Raw genomic sequence first — 18,743 nt, forward strand, 5'->3', positions numbered from 1 at the left:
TCCCTCTTCTTCAAGCAACTGAATTATCTGTATAAAATGGAAACATATCTGGTTCCCATTTCAAACGATAGTACAGATACCAAAGAGGAGAGTGCCAGAAAAGGAGAGTACAAAGTGACCCCTTAGAGAGGCCCAGGCACTTGCTGAAAATTTAGGGGAAGGGTTTGAGATTTCTAAATGACTGATAATCACACAGGTGACAACTACAACACAAAAAAACCACTGACAGGAAAAATGAACATAGTCTCCTTTTTAAAGTTTCTACAAAATAGAAATGTCACAAGACACATCACAACAATGCAGTGGACCAAATTTTCTTATTAAAGAACAGAAATAAATTTTGCTTAAATTTAAAAAAATAACATTAAAACTTAGTTTATCTTTCCACTGAATAAAACTGAGAAAAAGTTGGCTTTCAGATCATATATTTATTTAAAAAAATAAAATGGGAAATTGACAAAGTTACCACATTATTCTGCATGCTAACAGGATTTCCCAAGCCTGTGAGAGAATCATTTCTTGAGCAATTAAAAAAAAAAAAAAAAAAAAAAAAAAAAGGACTTCCTCAACAATGTAAAGATAGGAAACCTTTCAATCCAAATTCAGGGTCTTTACTACTAGTTCCACCTCACAAGCTAGTGGGATGTATCTGTGTCACAAGCTGAATTCCTTAGTAAAGAAAGCTTGAGAAGACACTAAACAAGGATGTTACTAAAAGACAATCATTTGTTAAAATTATAAAGCAATCATCTTTTGGCCTGCAAACAGTCAACATTAGAACTCTCCACCACTGCGGATCTGGCTCCCCATCACAATATTATTCTGAATCCAGGATAATTACAATCACATGGCATTTTTTTCTACATGCTTTCTTGGCCCAAACCCTGCATGACAACATATACAATTTACAAGATGGGACTTGAAATTCCCATTCTCACACAGGATAGTTAGGGAGTGTTACCAATAATAAAGAATAAAAGTTATACAACATTGATTATTATAAATTATATTTGTTCTTATCCACCCCCATTCTCCTTAATATGTTCAGATTCTTTCCTGCAGAAAACATGGTGTTCCTATATACCAATTACATCATTAATGATGATTAGAATGAGCTGTAGAGACCTTGATTCTGAAGACATGTATGTGCAGGTGAGACGCAATCTGATTGCAAACACTGACACAGTAGCGGATCAAATCAAAGAAAGAGAAAACCTGGAAAGAAAAGAGACATTCTCAGCACCCGTTTAGGCTCTCCCTAAGCTTCCTGAAAGTAAAGAGGAGTGGACTCTGTTCTCTCTACAGATTCACCTTCCATTCCATAAAATAATTCAATTTCCTTGCAATCTTTCCTTCACATACAAACTCTTTGTTAGACAGACAGATGGCAAATATTTTAAGCTTTATGGGCCTTATTGTCTTTGTCACAGTTGCTTAACTCTGCCATTGTAGCATGAAACCAGCCACAGACAATATATAAATGAATGGCCATAGCTGTGTTCCAATAAAACTGTATTGGAACAGGCTATGGGCCCACAGGGTGTAGTATGCTGATTCATGCTTTTTTACTCAGTCAGAAATTTGCAATTTATGAGCCCTGCCTGATGTAGGCAGGACTAGTAAGATTAATGCAAAAAATAAAAGGCTCAAATATAAAGCCATAAAACTCTCACACAGCCCCATTTATGTGGATTTCTGACATTCCAAATCATTACAATTATATGAACCATCTCTCGTGACTGGCTCATCAAAATAAGAAAACATGCAACCTTCAAACCCTCAAACCATGAAATAAGACTTAGTACAATACCTACCAGGGCAATCCAAAGTACAATATATTCATCAATAAAGCTGTTAAAATACTGGTCCAGAAACAAAAGTGCCGGACCTATGAATGCTGTGTCATGCAAATGCATTTCACTTTTCGTCATGTGTGCAACCTATGAATAAAACAGAATAACGTAGGCATTTTCATAAGAGGACAATTGTGAACTACATAGTAAATCATATTGTGCTCAGATATCAACTTCCAATAATTATTTAGGAATAGCTGTTGAATTCCCAAAACTAAAAACCCAACAATATGAAATGTGTCTGAGAAAGAAAGGGATATATCATGTCAACTAATCCTACAAAAGATGCTTTTCACAAGGAGCCTTAATTTGAGTGTCCAGATTGAGACTGAAGAATGTAGATAAACTGAACAACCAAATTAAACAGTGGATAAAAGGGTGAAAAGTTGTATGTTTTCCAAGAACTTCCAGTAACTTCAAATTGTAGCTTCACAAAAGAGTAAAAATAGTTCCCATGTTGATATCAAGAGATTCTGATTAGAGGAGGGCAAACTCTAGGACCATTTATGAAGCTACAGAATGAAAACTATAGCCATAAAACCAAAATAAGATGAAAGTGAAAAACACAACAAATAAAAACTCAGGTGCTTACCACAAGCTTATTAGTGATTTTAGCAGACACAAAACCAAATGTCAGTATATAAAGACAGGGATGCTTTTCAAAAAGCTGAACTGCAGATTTCTTGTAGATCATTGCAGCTAATGTAATCACTGATCCAATATGGAGAAAAGGAGAAAGGACACTTGTTCCCTGTACAGAGTGAAGAGAAGAGTTAATAGTATTCAGTACTCATCAGATACTACATGGATCTGCTGCAGAACAGTTCAACTCAAACTTTCAGGAACCTCATGGTTGCCTGATAGGCAGCAATTTCTATAAATCACAAACTAGAAGAGCTAATGAAAAGTAGCAGCATAAATTGATTAGGCACAAACTGAGGATTTCACTTAAGAGACCAGGCTTATTTTTACAAAGCAGCTCATACTTTAAAAAACATGTGAGTAAGTGTGTTTGTGTGTGTGTATGCATAAAAGTATGAATATATAAAGCACATAAATGTGGGTAAGTATATATAAAATTGAAGTTTTGAACATTAGTTTCTTTAAAGGCTAAGTATAAATTATAAATTAACAAATGATTTTATACATTTGAAATAAAAAACAAAATGACAACAAAACCAAGTCCTAGTGTAAACAAGTGTTGAAAATCTTAAAGCATACTTACTGCTATTGTTGATCCATTTTTGCCAACACCACCTGTGAAGATTACACGGAAGTAATTTGTACAGGAAAATATGGTCCCTGCTACAGTACAAAGTGCAGGAAAAATTTTCATTTGAATATTCAGCACTGGAATCTTTAATGGGCAGAGAGAGAAAACAATTAAAACATATACAAACTAAAATAGGAAAACAGTCTAATATTTGATTCATATTCCCAAAAACTTTCCATTCCCTCCAATTACATAAATATGTAAAGTAATGAAAGTGTCCTTTTCCTCTTCATTATAAGCAATATAGCAAGTCTCAACAGTTGAGACTGTTTAGAAATTAATCTCTTCTGACATCAACCTTAAAAAAACCAAAAAAAAAACGGATTCAACTTTATTAACTTGTGTCACAAGCTAAGTTAGATTCACCTAATGCATCCCAGTGGTCTTGCAACAGTGAACCAGGATGTATTCTGGCCTTTTAATAAAAGGAGTGCACCCTGCCTTTTTCCTTGTATATGTTTTTGAATTCTACCTCTAAATCTGTAGAACATTCATAATTGTTTTGAGGAAGTATGAAGCATAATAGAAATGTTGCAACTAGATATAAAAATCTGCAGAGTATAGAGAATGGAAGACAAAATTTCTATTCAGAAGAGTTCCCAACTCCAAATTGTTAGGATACAGGCAGCTAGTAAAAGCAGAAGGCAACTAAGAAGGCATTCACATGCAGAAGAAAAAACAGGTCAAGTACATTCAAACAGATTCTACTATTGTGCATCCAAAATTTTGAAGTTTACATGTACTTTTCAGAAAAGTGAATAATATATTCACAAAGTATATTGAAAATGTGTTTATTTACCTGAAGTATGGGGGACAGAGTGGATTGATGTCATGCATTTTTGCAAACACAATCCATCATTTAAAATGAAATACACTTGTACTGAATTTTAAAAATCATTTAAGAGTCTCTTCTTTTTCGCACCCCTCCCTTTAACTTTTTTGGTCTCAAATTTTGTCCAATATGGATTGAAAAGAAAGCAACAGTAAAATAAATGACGTAGTCTAGTAATAGAAACAAATGATTATAGAAACAAGATTCCAAGAGCCCCCAATGGTTTAATAAGCCAGGAGTTCTTACAATGAAAAAAAAATTTTTTTTTTTTTTAATTGAGACACAGTCTTGCTCTGTCACCCAGGCTGGAGTACAGCGGTGTGATCTTGGTTTACTGCAATCCCCGCTTCCCGGGTTGAAGTGATTCTCCTGCCTCAGCCTTCTGAGTAGCTGGGATTACAGGTGCCCGCCACCATGCCTGGCTAATTTTTGTATTTTTAGTAGAGACAGGGTTTCACCATGTTGGCCGGGCTGGTCTCGAACTCTTGACGTCAAGTGATCTGCCAGCCTCAGCCTCCCAAAGTGCTGGGATTACAGGTGTGAGCCACCATGCCTGGTCACAATGAAAGCATTTTAATTAGGGCTGTTTACACTTTGTACGGCTGTCATCTATCTACACTTTTAAAATCAAATAGCAAATGTGGCACTTCCCACTATATAGAAAACCTCAGTTAAGACTAGAAGACATAAATCTTAATGGTTGGATACTTTATTTCTTCAAAACTCTCAAGAACTCACTTTGTTTAGATAACTCTGTTACCTCTTGCAAAAATGCACCTCTAAAAAAAAATTGAAATCAAATGGTCAAGTTTGAATTGTACTGTAGCAGTGTTAAATTTTCTAAAATTAACTAGGTCAACCTAAAAGTCAAGTCCTAAACTTTATGGAGTATCCTAAATGGTTATCTTCTCCCCCTAAATCTCCAACCTCTACAGTCTAAGTTCAAAACTTGTTTTCAAGAAAAGAGAAAACACCATGGTTGCTTTGAACTCCAAGAGATTTTTCTGCTCTTGTTCAATAAACTAGGGACATTACAGTCTCAATCTGATGCACCTGGCTGAAACTCAATACTGTGGCTAGTTTCCTGGTTCCCAGCCTCTCTTCCCACCCCTCCCACTTTTGACTCCATAGAGACAAAAGATCTCTCTGGCAAAAGGGAAAACACTATACTTCCCTCAGATTCCAAAAGAAGCAAAGCATTATTCTATTACAGGGACAGCCCTGTATTAGGGCCAGGGTACTAAATGAGTACCATCTCTGTATAATAGTCATCTGTGTCATAAATGAACTGAATGAGAGTCATAACTGTATTTAAAATTTGGTGAAATTGCTTTGGGATCATAAAAATTGTTGCCCTTTGAAAGAATAAACACAAACATTAGAAAAGCCAGGAAAATTAGTACATGGCTTGGACCACAAAGTAAGGAAGCAAGCTATTGACCTAGGAGCAAAGTATCATAGATTCTTAAGGTTTTCATCACTTTTGTCATATATGTTAGCTATATACACCAAAACATAAGCTCCTGAGTGTCAGATTTTGTTTGAATTGATTTTGTACACTCTTGAGAGCCCTGGTTATTGTAGGTGGCTCAATACACATTTGTTAAATGAAGATTAAAATCTTCTCCCTTTCTCTTACTTTCTATATAGAACACCTGTTTTGGGAGAGTATGAAGAAACATCAAACCCCCACATTAGCAATGAAAAAGAAAGTGAGCTATCAAGAAAATATGAGGCAAAGTGAAGGAAAAGCTCAAGTCAAAGGAATCCCAAGTCTCACCAGGTCATCCTTTAAAAATTGGCACTACTTATAAAAAACACAAAGTGTTGCCATTCTCACCCCACGCTTAAGATCAAGGAGGGTGGCAAGTTCTCTCTTTCCCTCAAGTCAAAAAGGACAGGCACATTCTGTCTTTCCCAATCTTTTTCTTTCTGTCATCATCTTGGAACTTATCAAAGGTGGCCAAAGTGCATCCACTCTTTAGAAATAGCCAAAGAGCTATACCAAACACATCTTTATGTCAGGTCTGCTTGAAGTTTCAAGTCTTTAAGAGTTGGGAAGAGTAAGAATTCCTTTGGGTCATGGTGTCTGTCCTACAGCCAGGCGAAAACTCTCCAGACTCATACCATGAAGGTATGCATCCAAATAATAACAATGTAATGAAATTCACTTTTAAAAAGGTTAGAGATAGAAAAAGAAAATCTTAAATTATCAGTATCTTTACCAGATTACAAAGGTCATGTTTTTTGGTTCAATAGTTTGTATTAATGCAGACTAATATCAGTTAGTAAACTTTGACTAGTTTTCTTATAAGCATGATAAAATGTCCTTATAGGCTTTGTACATCAGAGCAGAAATAAAAAGTACCATTTTGAGATTAGACACTTTCCTCCAAAGAATGCGGGAATGCCTGTTTGTAAATCATTTTAATGTAAATGAATTCCACCAAAATACAGCAAATGTTAACATAATTACAGTGTCTACAAAGGAAAATCACCCTATCAGAATTATTTAGGTGTAAAGGCATTTTAAAGTCTTATAGTTCAAGAATGAGATATAATCAATTTATACTACATAGAACGTCTTCAGTCTGACCAAATGAATCCTGAAACCTCACCTGCAGTAGTAACACTCACCTAGTTGCCTTAACTGAATTCCAGAAAGTCCCTTATGGCTTAATACAATTTGATCAATTACTACATTTGAAAGACTCAGGCATCAGTAAAAGTAACTATGAGTTGATTATATTAAGTCTCTTCCAAATAAGAGTATATTCTTCTTTGTTTTTTTTAAAGAGTGATATGATAGAACATAGTTCCAAGGCATTCTAAAAGGAATGTCTTTTGGGGAAGCAACAAACAAAAAATATGCTTTTTGTTTCTTGCAATGTATAAAACAAGCACTGACTTTTATGCATGAAGACAATTTCTTTCCTTTGGAAAAAAGAAAGGAAAACAACAACAACAACAATAACTATAATCTTTGGTAAAAATTCATCCCTTTGGGGAAAAAATTTGGCAAAGAATGGGTAATCCATATGTAATAGATGCAAATCACTTACCTTTACAAAACAGCTGATCTTCTGGAATCAGCCTTATGAAGACATCTGCACTGTTTTTATTTGTTCTGACCATAAACTTGCTTTCTAAATGTCAGTAAAAGCCTTCTAACTTAATGAGGATTTGGAAGGCAATTTCCATTTTATGGCCTCAATCTCAGAAGAGATGTAAATTTCATACCTGAACCCTAAGTAAATATCTTTTCTCCATTTGGCACACAAATAAGTGAGAGCTCAATATGTAGTATTTGTTCCTGTATTAACAGAATGCAATTCAAAACAGCATATTCAGTAATGAACCCTTAATGCTAAGTAAAAAGAAAAAAATAATATAGTGATCTGGGGTCAATTATGGGAATCTGTATTGGGAGTTGTTAAAAAAGAAAAAACAGAATATTTCACTAAGTCTCCAAATATATCACCAGAGAAGTCAGGTTGTTCCCTTTTAGTTTAATGATGCTAACAGTAGGACCAAAGTGCTAACAATAGGATGAAGGGGCAGGGGGAGAATCTGTTTTCCTATTGCAACCTCACCTAATGAATCCTGAAATCAGATTGCTAGTTTACTGGGTCTGGGAACTTCATTTCAGATGTGAATCTGAGAGTTCCTCAGATAAAATATATAATTTAAAAAGGATGGTTATATTAATTACAAGACAGGACAAAACATTTGATCTTTATAAAAGAAAAAATTATATCTACTATGTACATGTGTAGATTGTATGTATAAATCATAATGGAAAAAGGTAAAAAGTATACCTGAAGGAATTTGCTACCAGGCATCACCTAAGAAATAAGGATATGTATATAACGTGCACAGACAACTTCATTTACAATGTTTTATGCATTTCCATATTTATAACAAATAATTAGGCACACAGGTTGAGCATCCCTAATCTGAAAATCCAAAATCTAAAATGCTACAAATCCCAATACTTCTTGAGTGCCAATGTGATGCCACAAGTGGAAAATTCCACACTTGAGCTTATGTGACAGGTTGAGGTCAAAACGTAGGTGCACAAAAGTTTATTCAGCATCCCCAAGGGAAAAACGACCCTCCCAGCCCCCTTCATAGCTACAATATATCTTTGCGCACAGACCCATATCCTGTCACGTAAGTACACCCACAAAGGGTAATAAAATGGCATTGTGCAGGCTGGACAATCCAACAACAGATTCTCCCCAATGCCCGACATGGGGCCAAGAACTAAGTGCATTACTGCTTTTTAATTTTGTTTTTGTTTTTTGCTTATTCTCTGCTGTGTGGTATAAAAATATTGTTGAAAATGTCAAAAAGGCCTGCAGATACTTTTCTGGTTAACAGTGATAACATACAGGTATTCTGGTGATGCTATTGTGCTGCTTCACTACCCTGAACACATTATCTTTTCACTGATGTGTCTTATTTTTTGCTAAATATATCTATGTGTAAATAAGTGTTAGAAAATGATTGCTTAACAGTAGTATGTAAATTCAGAGTCAGGAGTAACACTGATGCCAAACCACAGATTATCCACATGGGTGGCTAAGATAGTAACACTTTTGCTTTCTGATGGTTCAGTACACACACTTTGTTTCATCCACAAAATTATTAAAAATATTGTATAAAATTACCTTTGGGCAATGTGTATAAGGTGTATATGAAAATAAATTTCATATTTGGACTTGGTATCTCAAGATACCAAGATATCTCATCATGTATATGCAAATATTGTAGAACTTGAAAACATCTGAAATCTGCTACTGGTCCCAAGAATTACAGACAAGAGATACTCAACCTGTATAAACCAAACACTGTCTTGTTTTCCAATAATCAAGCCAGAAATCCCACTTTTTGGATATTGGTACGCTGAAACTTTATGTACAAGATATTACAAATAATTTTGGGGGGAAATTTTTGGTATACAAGGCTTATAAAAATAATAATCACCATAGTCAAGGGATATAAAAACTTTAGAAGTAGGGGTAAGCTTTAGGCTTTATGATCTGCTTTCAGGAAAACAAAAACTATTATTTCCTTCCCATAAGGCAAAACTGTTATTAAAAAAAAGAACTAGTCTACTGAAGAGCAAAAGTAATAAAATTCATATTTCCTACACATTAGTCTCAAAAGCCAATAGGGTCTCTAGAGTGAAATCTAAGATACATAAATGAATGATATTATGTACATAACTGAATAGTTTCAGAATTTTCCCAGTTGACTGTGGATTATTTTTATTCCTTCATCTCCTCCCCCTTCACAGATTCATCTTCCCAACAAAAGATATTTAACAATTCATTTCTGGCAATAAATACTTTGGGTAGTGTATCAATTACACTTCCTCAAGTACCTAATTTTCCATCATAAAGTGAGTTAGGTAAGGGAAAAATGTTGCTCAGTAAATTTCCCTTATACTTTAAAATTAATCTGATTTTTAAGAATTACATTAATTTAGGTCTAGTAAATCTTTTCTTTGTTAAGATTTCACCAAATGAATGATAAATACTGTATTCTGAAGGGGTGATGGTAGAAATCGGCAATTAACTGATGACTAGGGGAGTACATACTATGACAACCCAAATCTGAAAGAATACATTAAAACTATAAGAGCAGCAACAACTTTTATTGAGTGCTTATTATTTGATAGGTACTATTGTAAGTGCTTTACACAATATATTGACTCCTTTAATGCATAAAATAACTTTATGAGATAGGTACTACTTATGACCTCATTTTACAGAGGAGAGAGAGAGAGTTACACAACAGATTAAGTTCACACAGTAGGCCATGGAGCCTGGGTCAAACGCGCACAGTCTGGTTCCAGAGCTTGTGTTCTTGGCCCCCATATTTTACTCTCTACCTCAGAGGTTTGTGGAAAAGAATCTGTGTTTGTAGGAGTGACTATATTTCAGGTAGACCTGGAAATCAAGGTCCAAGCTCGTTCAAACAATACCATGGCACTGATTTCATTCAAAAGGTATTTATCCTGTTTTGGAACCAGAGTTAACTTACAATCTCAAATTTGTTATTCAGCTTTAAGTATATGACAGAAAAACTAGTAGACTCATATAGTTAAGAAAGAGAATAAAAGGTCTAATTTAATCTTGTCACTGGTTAACTTGTTATACTGTCTGCTGTTTCCTCAGCTGTAAAATGGGATGACAATGCTAATTCAGATTCTCAATGGCCTTCAAAAATAATAGCCCTGGAATAGTCCTAAAGTTCTACATAACTCAAAGTAGTAAAATTCACCATCCTCTAAAGAGAAGTTGTGTTCTACTGTTTGCCATGACTTTTCATTTTCAGAAAAAAATAAAAGAATTTCACACATTACCCTTTAAACTGGATTATCCCATATTAGAAAACACAAGCAAAAGACAACATGCATTACATGGGATACACAATGTGAACAAAGTTACCATAGATTGCCAAAAAGGTGGTCCTCCAATCACTGCCAGCAAATGCATGATTATTATGAAGATTTGCACCTCAGTCACATCAATTCTGATTAGGTACAAAAAGCCAAAAGAGCAGAATTAGTCACAACAATTTCAAGTTAATTACTTGCAAGCTTAGCAGCATTCCTCTATCATGCACAATAGAAAAAAAAATCTCAAATACTGAGGAAAGGGGAAAAGGAGGCATCAAAAATTTGTTATGAGCAAAATCATATAAAATCCAAAGCCTTTTAATTTAATTTGATGAATTTCAAAGAGCAATAAAAACCCCTCCTTTCCAAAGGAAATTTCTGACTCATTGAAGTTGGGCTGAAACCATAGGTTAACCTTTCCCACCAAAAAAAAAAAAAAATTGAGGAGGTATTAAATTTTGAGTATCAAGCAGAGGATTACATTGCACTGCTATAAAATATGAAATCTTGAAATAAGTGCTTTGTAGTATCAGATGAAATAAATGGTGTGATTTAATTAAAGTAACATAAATCACTGAGACTTTGTACAACTTACTGTTCTTTAGATATATTCATTTAATGTCTGCCATTGTATAGGTGTGAAAAAAAAATCTCCTCCAGTTCTCAAATTCCTATTCTTACTAGGTTAACTACTCTAAGACTTCTGCAAAGAAGATACTGAAAGCAGCCAAGAATTAGCTTTGGGGTTGCTGAAAATAATTTTAGTCAAGAAGAGACAAACCTCATGCACAACAGGGCAGCAGAAATTAGAAGCCTGAAAGTGTGAAAAAAAGAACATGGGCAAAAAGATTGAGAAGCAAAACATATGCTGTTTTTCCTTTCCTCCTGTAAACTAGCACTTTCTACAATTTTGAGATTATCCTTCTTAGATTACTGGATTCAAATGCCTTCTATTTTGAGAACTTACCCTACAGATATGCTTGCACAAAATGATGTTTGTACAAGGTTATTCACTATGGAATTATAAATTTATAATAGCATAATTTTAAAAAATTCCCTCAGAGGGAATAGTTATATAAATTATGGTACTTCCATAAAATAGAATATTTTGCAGCTTTTAAAAAGAGTAGGGCAGCTCTCTATATACTGATATAAAAAGTAGCAAAGATATAGTAAGTGAAAATAAGTTGCAGAATGTGTACAGGCTATTTTTTGTGTAAAAAAAGAGACAAATAATATCCTACTTTTATTTTTGCCAGTAATTGCATAACAAATTTCTGGAAAGATACATTACAAACTAAGAGTGGTGGCTACCTATTGGGGAGTACGGTATAGAAACTGGGGAGCTGGGAGATAAGAATGAGGAGACTTTTCACTGTATACCTTTTTATAATGCTAGTTTTTCAACAAAGTGAATAATTTATCTATTAAAGGTAATTAGTCTAAAAGTAGATAACAACAGCAAAGGGATTCAATTCCCAGAACAGAGCCTCCATTTCTAAAAATATGTAAAGCAGATAATCTGTAATGTAAGTTTAAGATACATAAGCTGTCATGCTGTGATAAATAACTGGGTTGAAACTAATGTCTTGCAACTAAAAAAAATGGGTCTTTGTTTGCCCAAGAATGTTTTTTAAACAGAAGCTTATTTAGCTGCAAACATACAGTGATGTAGTTATCTTGATATACACATTGAAAAAAAAAATGGACTGAATTAGGCTAAAAAGAATCTGTAGAGCTGACCTGGTGAGTGGTGTTGCCAATAAGGGGAATTACACTCAGTAGCAGATTCAGGAGACTAAGCAGGTAGGTGTCAAAGATGATCGATTCTGTCTTGGGTGGAGGAGGGTAGACATCTTAGAACATTTTGCTGGATATATGAAGTAGCCTTTTGGAAGGGGAAGGGCCAGAAGTATAGAATTACAAAATAAAAATGGAGGGAACCTCATGCAATTAATCTTTGTACCATGGATGAATATAAAAGAGAATAGGAAACATAAAAGATCTTTACAAAGTCTCAAACTGGGATTCTTAGGGCAAGTTTTATAGAATAGTCATTTGAAACTTTTGACAGAATTTTCTTAACCATTCTAATACTGACACTGTATTTAGATGAATAATGTCTTACTGTTATGGAGAGAGGGCCAGGAGAACTTACTTACCAGTTGGTAGTTAGTTAAGAATATTTTTTATTTGCTTATCTGATTTAGAAGAATATTGTGAACTCCAGGATGAGAATCTTCTGCTCTGAATCATGAGAACTGCCTATCATCACTCCTGGAAGTGTGGTTCTAATCTTGACTGTCAATGAAAAAGGGTGCATGCAGTGCAAAGTCATTCCCAGGAATGGGAACTAAAGCAAGCTAAGAGGGACAGGTGGTAGAAATGATAAACAAGAGTTTATGATTTTGTTTAGAAGACAGCTAGTTACATGACAATCCATTCTTCCACCTTTCCACTAAGAAGTCTCAGTATGGGCTCAATTTACTGTAACACATACTAGAAAGAGGCTCATTTTAATCTTTTTGACCATACAGGAAATACACAGTTATTTAGAGGACAGAATATTATATAAGGGCAGGGATTTGGCATGTCTGTAATCACTTCCTTTTCATTGTTATTATTATTTAAAAAATGGAGAATCATCAGTGGTAATATTCCCAAGTGTTGGGACTATTCCTCAAAACCAAAACAAAGAAACTGACCACTACCACCACACCAAGAAAAAAACAATAAAAAACAAAACCAAAAAACCCTTCAAGACACATGGGGTATGTGGTCAAAGAGGACCCAAACACCAGTGATTTTTTAACAAAACATATGGGAAAACAAATTTCTTATGTGTCACATTAAATTTCTACAGCCTAAAGTTGTAGAGGGAGAAAATTAAATGATACTAACCACAATTTTCTATGTCTATGAAGGTACATGAACATCTTGACTGGTGCTGCTTTAAAATAATTTCCTGGCTGGGCGTGGTGGCTCATGCCTGTAATCCCAGCACTTTGGGGAGGCCGAGGCAGGCGGATCACCTGAGGTAGGGAGTTTGAGACCAGCCTGACCAACATGGAGAAACCCCGTCTCTACTAAAAATACAAAATTAGCCAGGTGTGGTGGCGCATGCCTGTAATTCCAACTACTCAGGAGGATGAGGCCGGAGAATCGCTTGAACCAGGTAGGCGGAGGTTGTGGTGAGCTGAGACTGTGCCATTGCACTCCAGCCTGGGCAACAAGAGCAAAACTCTGTCTCAAAAATAAATAAATAAATAATAATTTCCTATTTCTACTTCATTTTAATATAGGTCGTCAAAAGACAAAAAAGAATTCTCCCAATTACTGGGGATAACCCATAATGAATATTCTCATCAGGATACACTTAAATTACTATGACAAGCCAGAAACAAACACTGTTTTGATGGCTGTCACAAAAAAATAAATAAAAAGAAGCAAACCATTCATCTGATGGGGAAGCTATAAATTTGACAGTCTGAGGTCAAAATAACCTTCAACGCCCGTAATAAACTTTAGGCCAATCATTCCTTACAACACCCTAATTGTCTACTGATTAAGAGAGAATAAAGTGTACTAAATGAATATGAATAATTTAAACTTTTAAACAAGGGAACAGAGCATCTCTTTAGTTGGAGTGACTATCTCAGGAGGTCTTTGTCACTACAAAAAGCTTAGAAAACTCCCTGATCAAGGCAGTTATTACATCAGAAGTGCAAAATAGCTTTTAAAAGGGAGTAGAACAACTCCAAAGTAAGTTAGCTAACTATGAGAAAAATTTCTATTTTGAAAGTTTCCATTTTTGTTTAACAGTGTTCAGAGAGATGCCTGACAAATGCATTTGGTTTGAATTCCAGAACTCAGTTTTAATTGAGGGATGTGAAGGGATTTAAATGGCATTCTATGAAAGCTAAGCACATTAATCATCTTTCCCACAAATTTTTAATGTCTTTCCCCTCTAAAATCAGAAACAGACAATCTATTGTTCTTCTACATGTGACATATGCATTTCAAAGATACACTTGCAGTTATTTTGTAAGTATTTTTGTTAAACTATAAATAGTAAATATAATTGTGTTGTAGTTTGGCAACACAATTGTTTATATTAGTTTGGTTAACATAGGATATGCACTAGGGATAAATTCACAATGTCAAAGAATCCCCGATTTGTACAATTTGACCTGTGAGCTATTGTTAAAGAGAAGCATTTTGTTTTAAAAAATCATCTATTTGAAGACGTCTAGATTCTTACTCAGGGATTAGATAGCTATTAACTCCAGGTTTATAATTATCTGTAAATGGATTTGAAGCTCTAGGTAACTTATGGATAACCAGAGCATGACATTCATTATAGATTCTACCAAAAATACCATGGGTGGGGTGAACTGTTGGTGGACTGAAATAAAGATTAGCCTAGAAATTCAATATACTGACTTTGAATATTTTACTTTCTACCCTTGATAAGGGACAAACTAGACATGGTAATCTTAGTATTAAATAACATTAACCATACAACTGAGAGATAATTTGGAGTATTTTTAATTCAAGTGTTATAAACTGGGAAAACAGACAGCAAGAGAAGTCTATTTTTGAAATAAGCTTAATTATTAAAAACACATTACCTACCACATGAATGACTATATGGATCTTCAGACTTTCTGAGAAGACTAAAAAGAAAAAGCCCATTGAATAACTCTGAGTAAGAAGAGAAAAATATAGCCAAAGGCTGGAATAGAAGAAGTCCTCTAATATAAAAAAAAAAAAAAAAGAGTATAGGTCTCAAATTTAAGGGGCAGTCTATCTTTACCACCTTTGAAAACAGTAAGACCCGAAAGGAGAATCCTCTCACAATCTCTGAGTTAAATAAAGGGATCATGAACTTATTCTTCCTCTCTAACTGGCACAATACAAAATTTGCCAACCATTGGGGAGTCAGCTAAAACAGGTCTTAATATGGCAATAATGAAGACTTATTATATCCTTAGCACTACAGTAAGCACATTACATTCTTCACCCTTTAAATCGCGACAACCACCCTAGGAGGTAGGAAATATCACCATTTTGTAGATGAAAACATTTAGAAAGGTCAAGCGACTTTTCCAAGGTTATAAAGAAAATAACCTTGAAGAGAAACCGGAGTGTTGTTCCTACGTAGTGCTAAAACTCTTTGTATTCTAATGCAATTTCACCAAAAATGCTAGAATACAACAGGAAATAGCTTATAGATAGTTTACATGCTAATAAATCAAATTCACTTAGAAACAAATTATTAAGGACAATTCTTTCTGAAGGTTTTTTCCAAACTTCATAAAAAAAGAGTATATTTGACAATCTCATTTTAATTATCAAATCAGTTTAAGCAGTAAATATTAAAAGCAAAAGAAAATCTCTGCAAGTTAGCAACTGGTAAAAGACAAGACAGTATATATGGAGAAAACAAAGTATTTTCAAAACTTTTTTAATGATGTTAAAATGCATTAGTTTTTAGAAACATTTTAATAGAAAGGGCTCTATAAATATAGGGTACTTTGTTATCATAGACAAACAAGGTGAAAGTAGATACAGGGTACTTTGTTATCATAGACAAACAAGGTGAAAGTAGATACAGTCAATATTCTGACTGTTAATTTCATTAAGAACATTGGTGGAAAAGACCTTTGCTAAGTATAATCAACAATAAAAAAAGGGGCTATCAAAAATTATAAATCTATAAATCTAGGCAACTGCAATGAGCATAAAGCTACAGATCTTTGGAGAAAGTACCAGAAGACAGTGTAAGGGTAAAGGGAGGCTAACGATATACTTCTTAGTACAGTCGGCCCTCTCTATCTGTGGGTTCTGCATCCAGGAATTATACCAACCACAGATCAAAAATATTAAAAGTTGTGTCTGTACTAAACACGTACAGACTTTTTTCCTTGTCATTATTCCCTAAACATTATAGTATAACAACTATTTACTTGGCATTTACATTGTGTGAGGTGTAAGTAACGTAGAATGACTTAAAGTATACAGGAGGCTGTGTATAGGTTCTATGCAAATACTACACCACCTTATATCAGGAACCTGAGTATCCCTGGATTCTGGTATTTGCAGATCTTGGAACCAATTCCCCACAGATATGGAGGGACAACTGTATTTTCCACATTCCAAGGTTATTTTGAAAAAAGATGCAGAATATCCCTCCCTATGAATTTGTCCTCAAAGTCATCATTACTGCCACTGAATAACTGGATTTACAACACTGAAATATACTTTTCAGAAAGAACTCAGCCAGGTGGGCGAATCACGAGGTCAGGAGATCGAGACCATCCTGGCTAACATGGTGAAACCCCGTCTCTACTAAAAATACAAAAAATTAGCCGGGCATGGTGGTGGGCGCCTGTAGTCACAGCTACTCGGGAGGCTGAGGCAGGAGAATGGCGTGAACCTGGGAGGTGGAGCTTGCAGTGAGCTGAGATAGCTCCACTGCACTCCACCCTGGGTGACAGCGTGAGACTCTGCCTCAAAAAAAAAAAAAAAAAAAATGAAACAAAGAACTTGGCCAACAAGGAATTCACTATTTCTGTATTATTGAAGCAATATTAAAATGTTTACAAATTTTTTTTTTTTTCAGGGCAGGAGACCTAATGTAGGAAACTTAATAAACCCTTGCATTGATATAATGATCTGTCAGGTTTTCATTTGAACAGTTCTCCAACATTCTCTGAACTGCCAAATAAATTGAATCTAAGCCCTATTTTTTCTTATGCTAAAGTGTGAATGATTCTGGACTATCTTACTGGGAAAACATTTCCTAATAATGTTTTTAAAAGTCATAAGGTCAAAACTGCAGTTATAAGAAAGAAGGGTGAATGCAGTGGCTCATGCCTGTAGTTCCAGTGCTTTGGAAGGCTGAGGCGGAGGATTACTTGAGGCCAGAAGTTCAAGACCATCCTAGGCAATACAGCAAGACCTGTTTCTACAAAAAAAAATTTAAAAATTAGCCAGGTGTGATGGTGCAGAAAGGTGAGGTGAGAGGAGCACTTCAGCCCAGGAGTTTCAAGGCTGCAGTGAGCTATGACTGTGCCACTGCACTCCTGCCTGGGTGACAAAATGAGACTCTATCTCAATTAAAAAAAAAAAAAAAAAGAGGAAAAAGATACATTACTTTTAGCAGTACATTAGAGAAATATGTATTTACTGAAAAGAAAAAAAAAAAGGAAAGTATTCAAAGAATGACTATAGTAACATGAAAAGCTAAGGATATTTAGTTTCAAAAGCACAACTAAGAGTGAAAAACATTAAGCAAAACAAACAGAAATGAGAATAGCTTCCAGCATAAATATTATACAACACCAAGACTGCTGTAAACTCAAGCAGAACTAGTACTAGACTGCTTAAAATATATGCTAAAGAAGTTAACAGAATAAGCAGAATCTTTCCTACATTAATATAGAATCATCTCAACTTCCTTACCTAAGAAAAACTCTGCTTGCTTTATTCTGTTTTCAAAATAGAAATATAAAAAAAATTCTATTTACTGGTGGAAAGGTATTTGTTTTAAAAAATAGTACATAGAATAAAAATAATAGGCACAATAGGCAAACGAGAGAATTGACTTTAGCATCAAATCACCAGAAATACCACTTTTTAAAAATTTTATTTAATAGGGTGGATTTTTATTGCCCTAATATTATACATTAAAATTATGTTTTCTAATAACCTGTTTGTGACATACCAACAGGAAGACTTTTGATTTTTCATGTTTTAATTATTCTGTGCATGACAAAGGTGCTGTCTTTATTGAATTCACACCATTGTACATCAGATAGCATGAATATTCTAGCAGTTACCGTGAAGTTCCAGAACCAAGGCCCCAGGGTTCCTGTGAGAAGCTGGCATATTATAATTATGATCTGGGACTCTGTAACATCGAATCTATGCATAAGGAAACAAACATTTCAAAATAACTTTACTCAGAACTTTTGCTAAAGAGCCCTACTAACACAGGTAACAAAAATAGATTTAAAAAGTAGCATTCTTCTTACAAAGACACCTAAAGATGGAATGATACAATTTATACAGTACTATACTATCCTTATACATACATACATAGTTCTTATCCAAATCAAGATAGAAGTTAAAAAAATTAAAACTGTAATATACTGAAAAAATGACTTTTAAGTAGGCAGCTGGAAACACTAATACTAAAAACACAGAATCAACTCTAATTACCTAGTAGTGGTGAATATTACTTGCCAAATAATTACACTATGACATAAATCCCTTTAGCACCAGAACTGATCTAGACTTCCCTGTAGATAGGAATTCTTCTTAGAAGTCCCAATGTACATTTTGAAAAACCACTAATCCATCTTATGCTCC

At 34.6% G+C, this 18,743-nt stretch overlaps 1 protein-coding gene across 4 annotated transcripts in view; it reads right to left on the reverse strand.

Moving 5' to 3' along the window:
* Positions 1-408: 408 nt before the first annotated feature.
* The window catches only part of CEPT1 (choline/ethanolamine phosphotransferase 1), a 45,757-nt gene continuing 27,422 nt past the window's right edge, over positions 409-18,743 (reverse strand). For 2 of the 4 annotated variants that reach the window (XM_054529634.1, XM_002810452.5), the window contains exons 5-9: positions 10,417-10,501; positions 3,079-3,210; positions 2,446-2,604; positions 1,815-1,940; positions 409-1,215 (exon numbers count right to left, since the gene is read on the reverse strand). In XM_054529634.1, the coding sequence (XP_054385609.1) occupies positions 1,096-1,215; positions 1,815-1,940; positions 2,446-2,604; positions 3,079-3,210; positions 10,417-10,501 (622 nt within the window). In that variant the 3' untranslated portion in view covers positions 409-1,095. Of the gene's footprint in view, positions 1,216-1,814; positions 1,941-2,445; positions 2,605-3,078; positions 3,211-10,416; positions 10,502-18,211; positions 18,297-18,743 lie in introns of all 4 variants that reach the window. The other 2 variants (XM_063728183.1, XM_054529639.1) reach the window with 1 other exon arrangement.

This window comes from Pongo abelii, chromosome 1 (genome assembly GCF_028885655.2).
Source record: "Pongo abelii isolate AG06213 chromosome 1, NHGRI_mPonAbe1-v2.0_pri, whole genome shotgun sequence".
In the NCBI taxonomy this organism is placed as follows: domain Eukaryota; kingdom Metazoa; phylum Chordata; class Mammalia; order Primates; family Hominidae; genus Pongo; species Pongo abelii.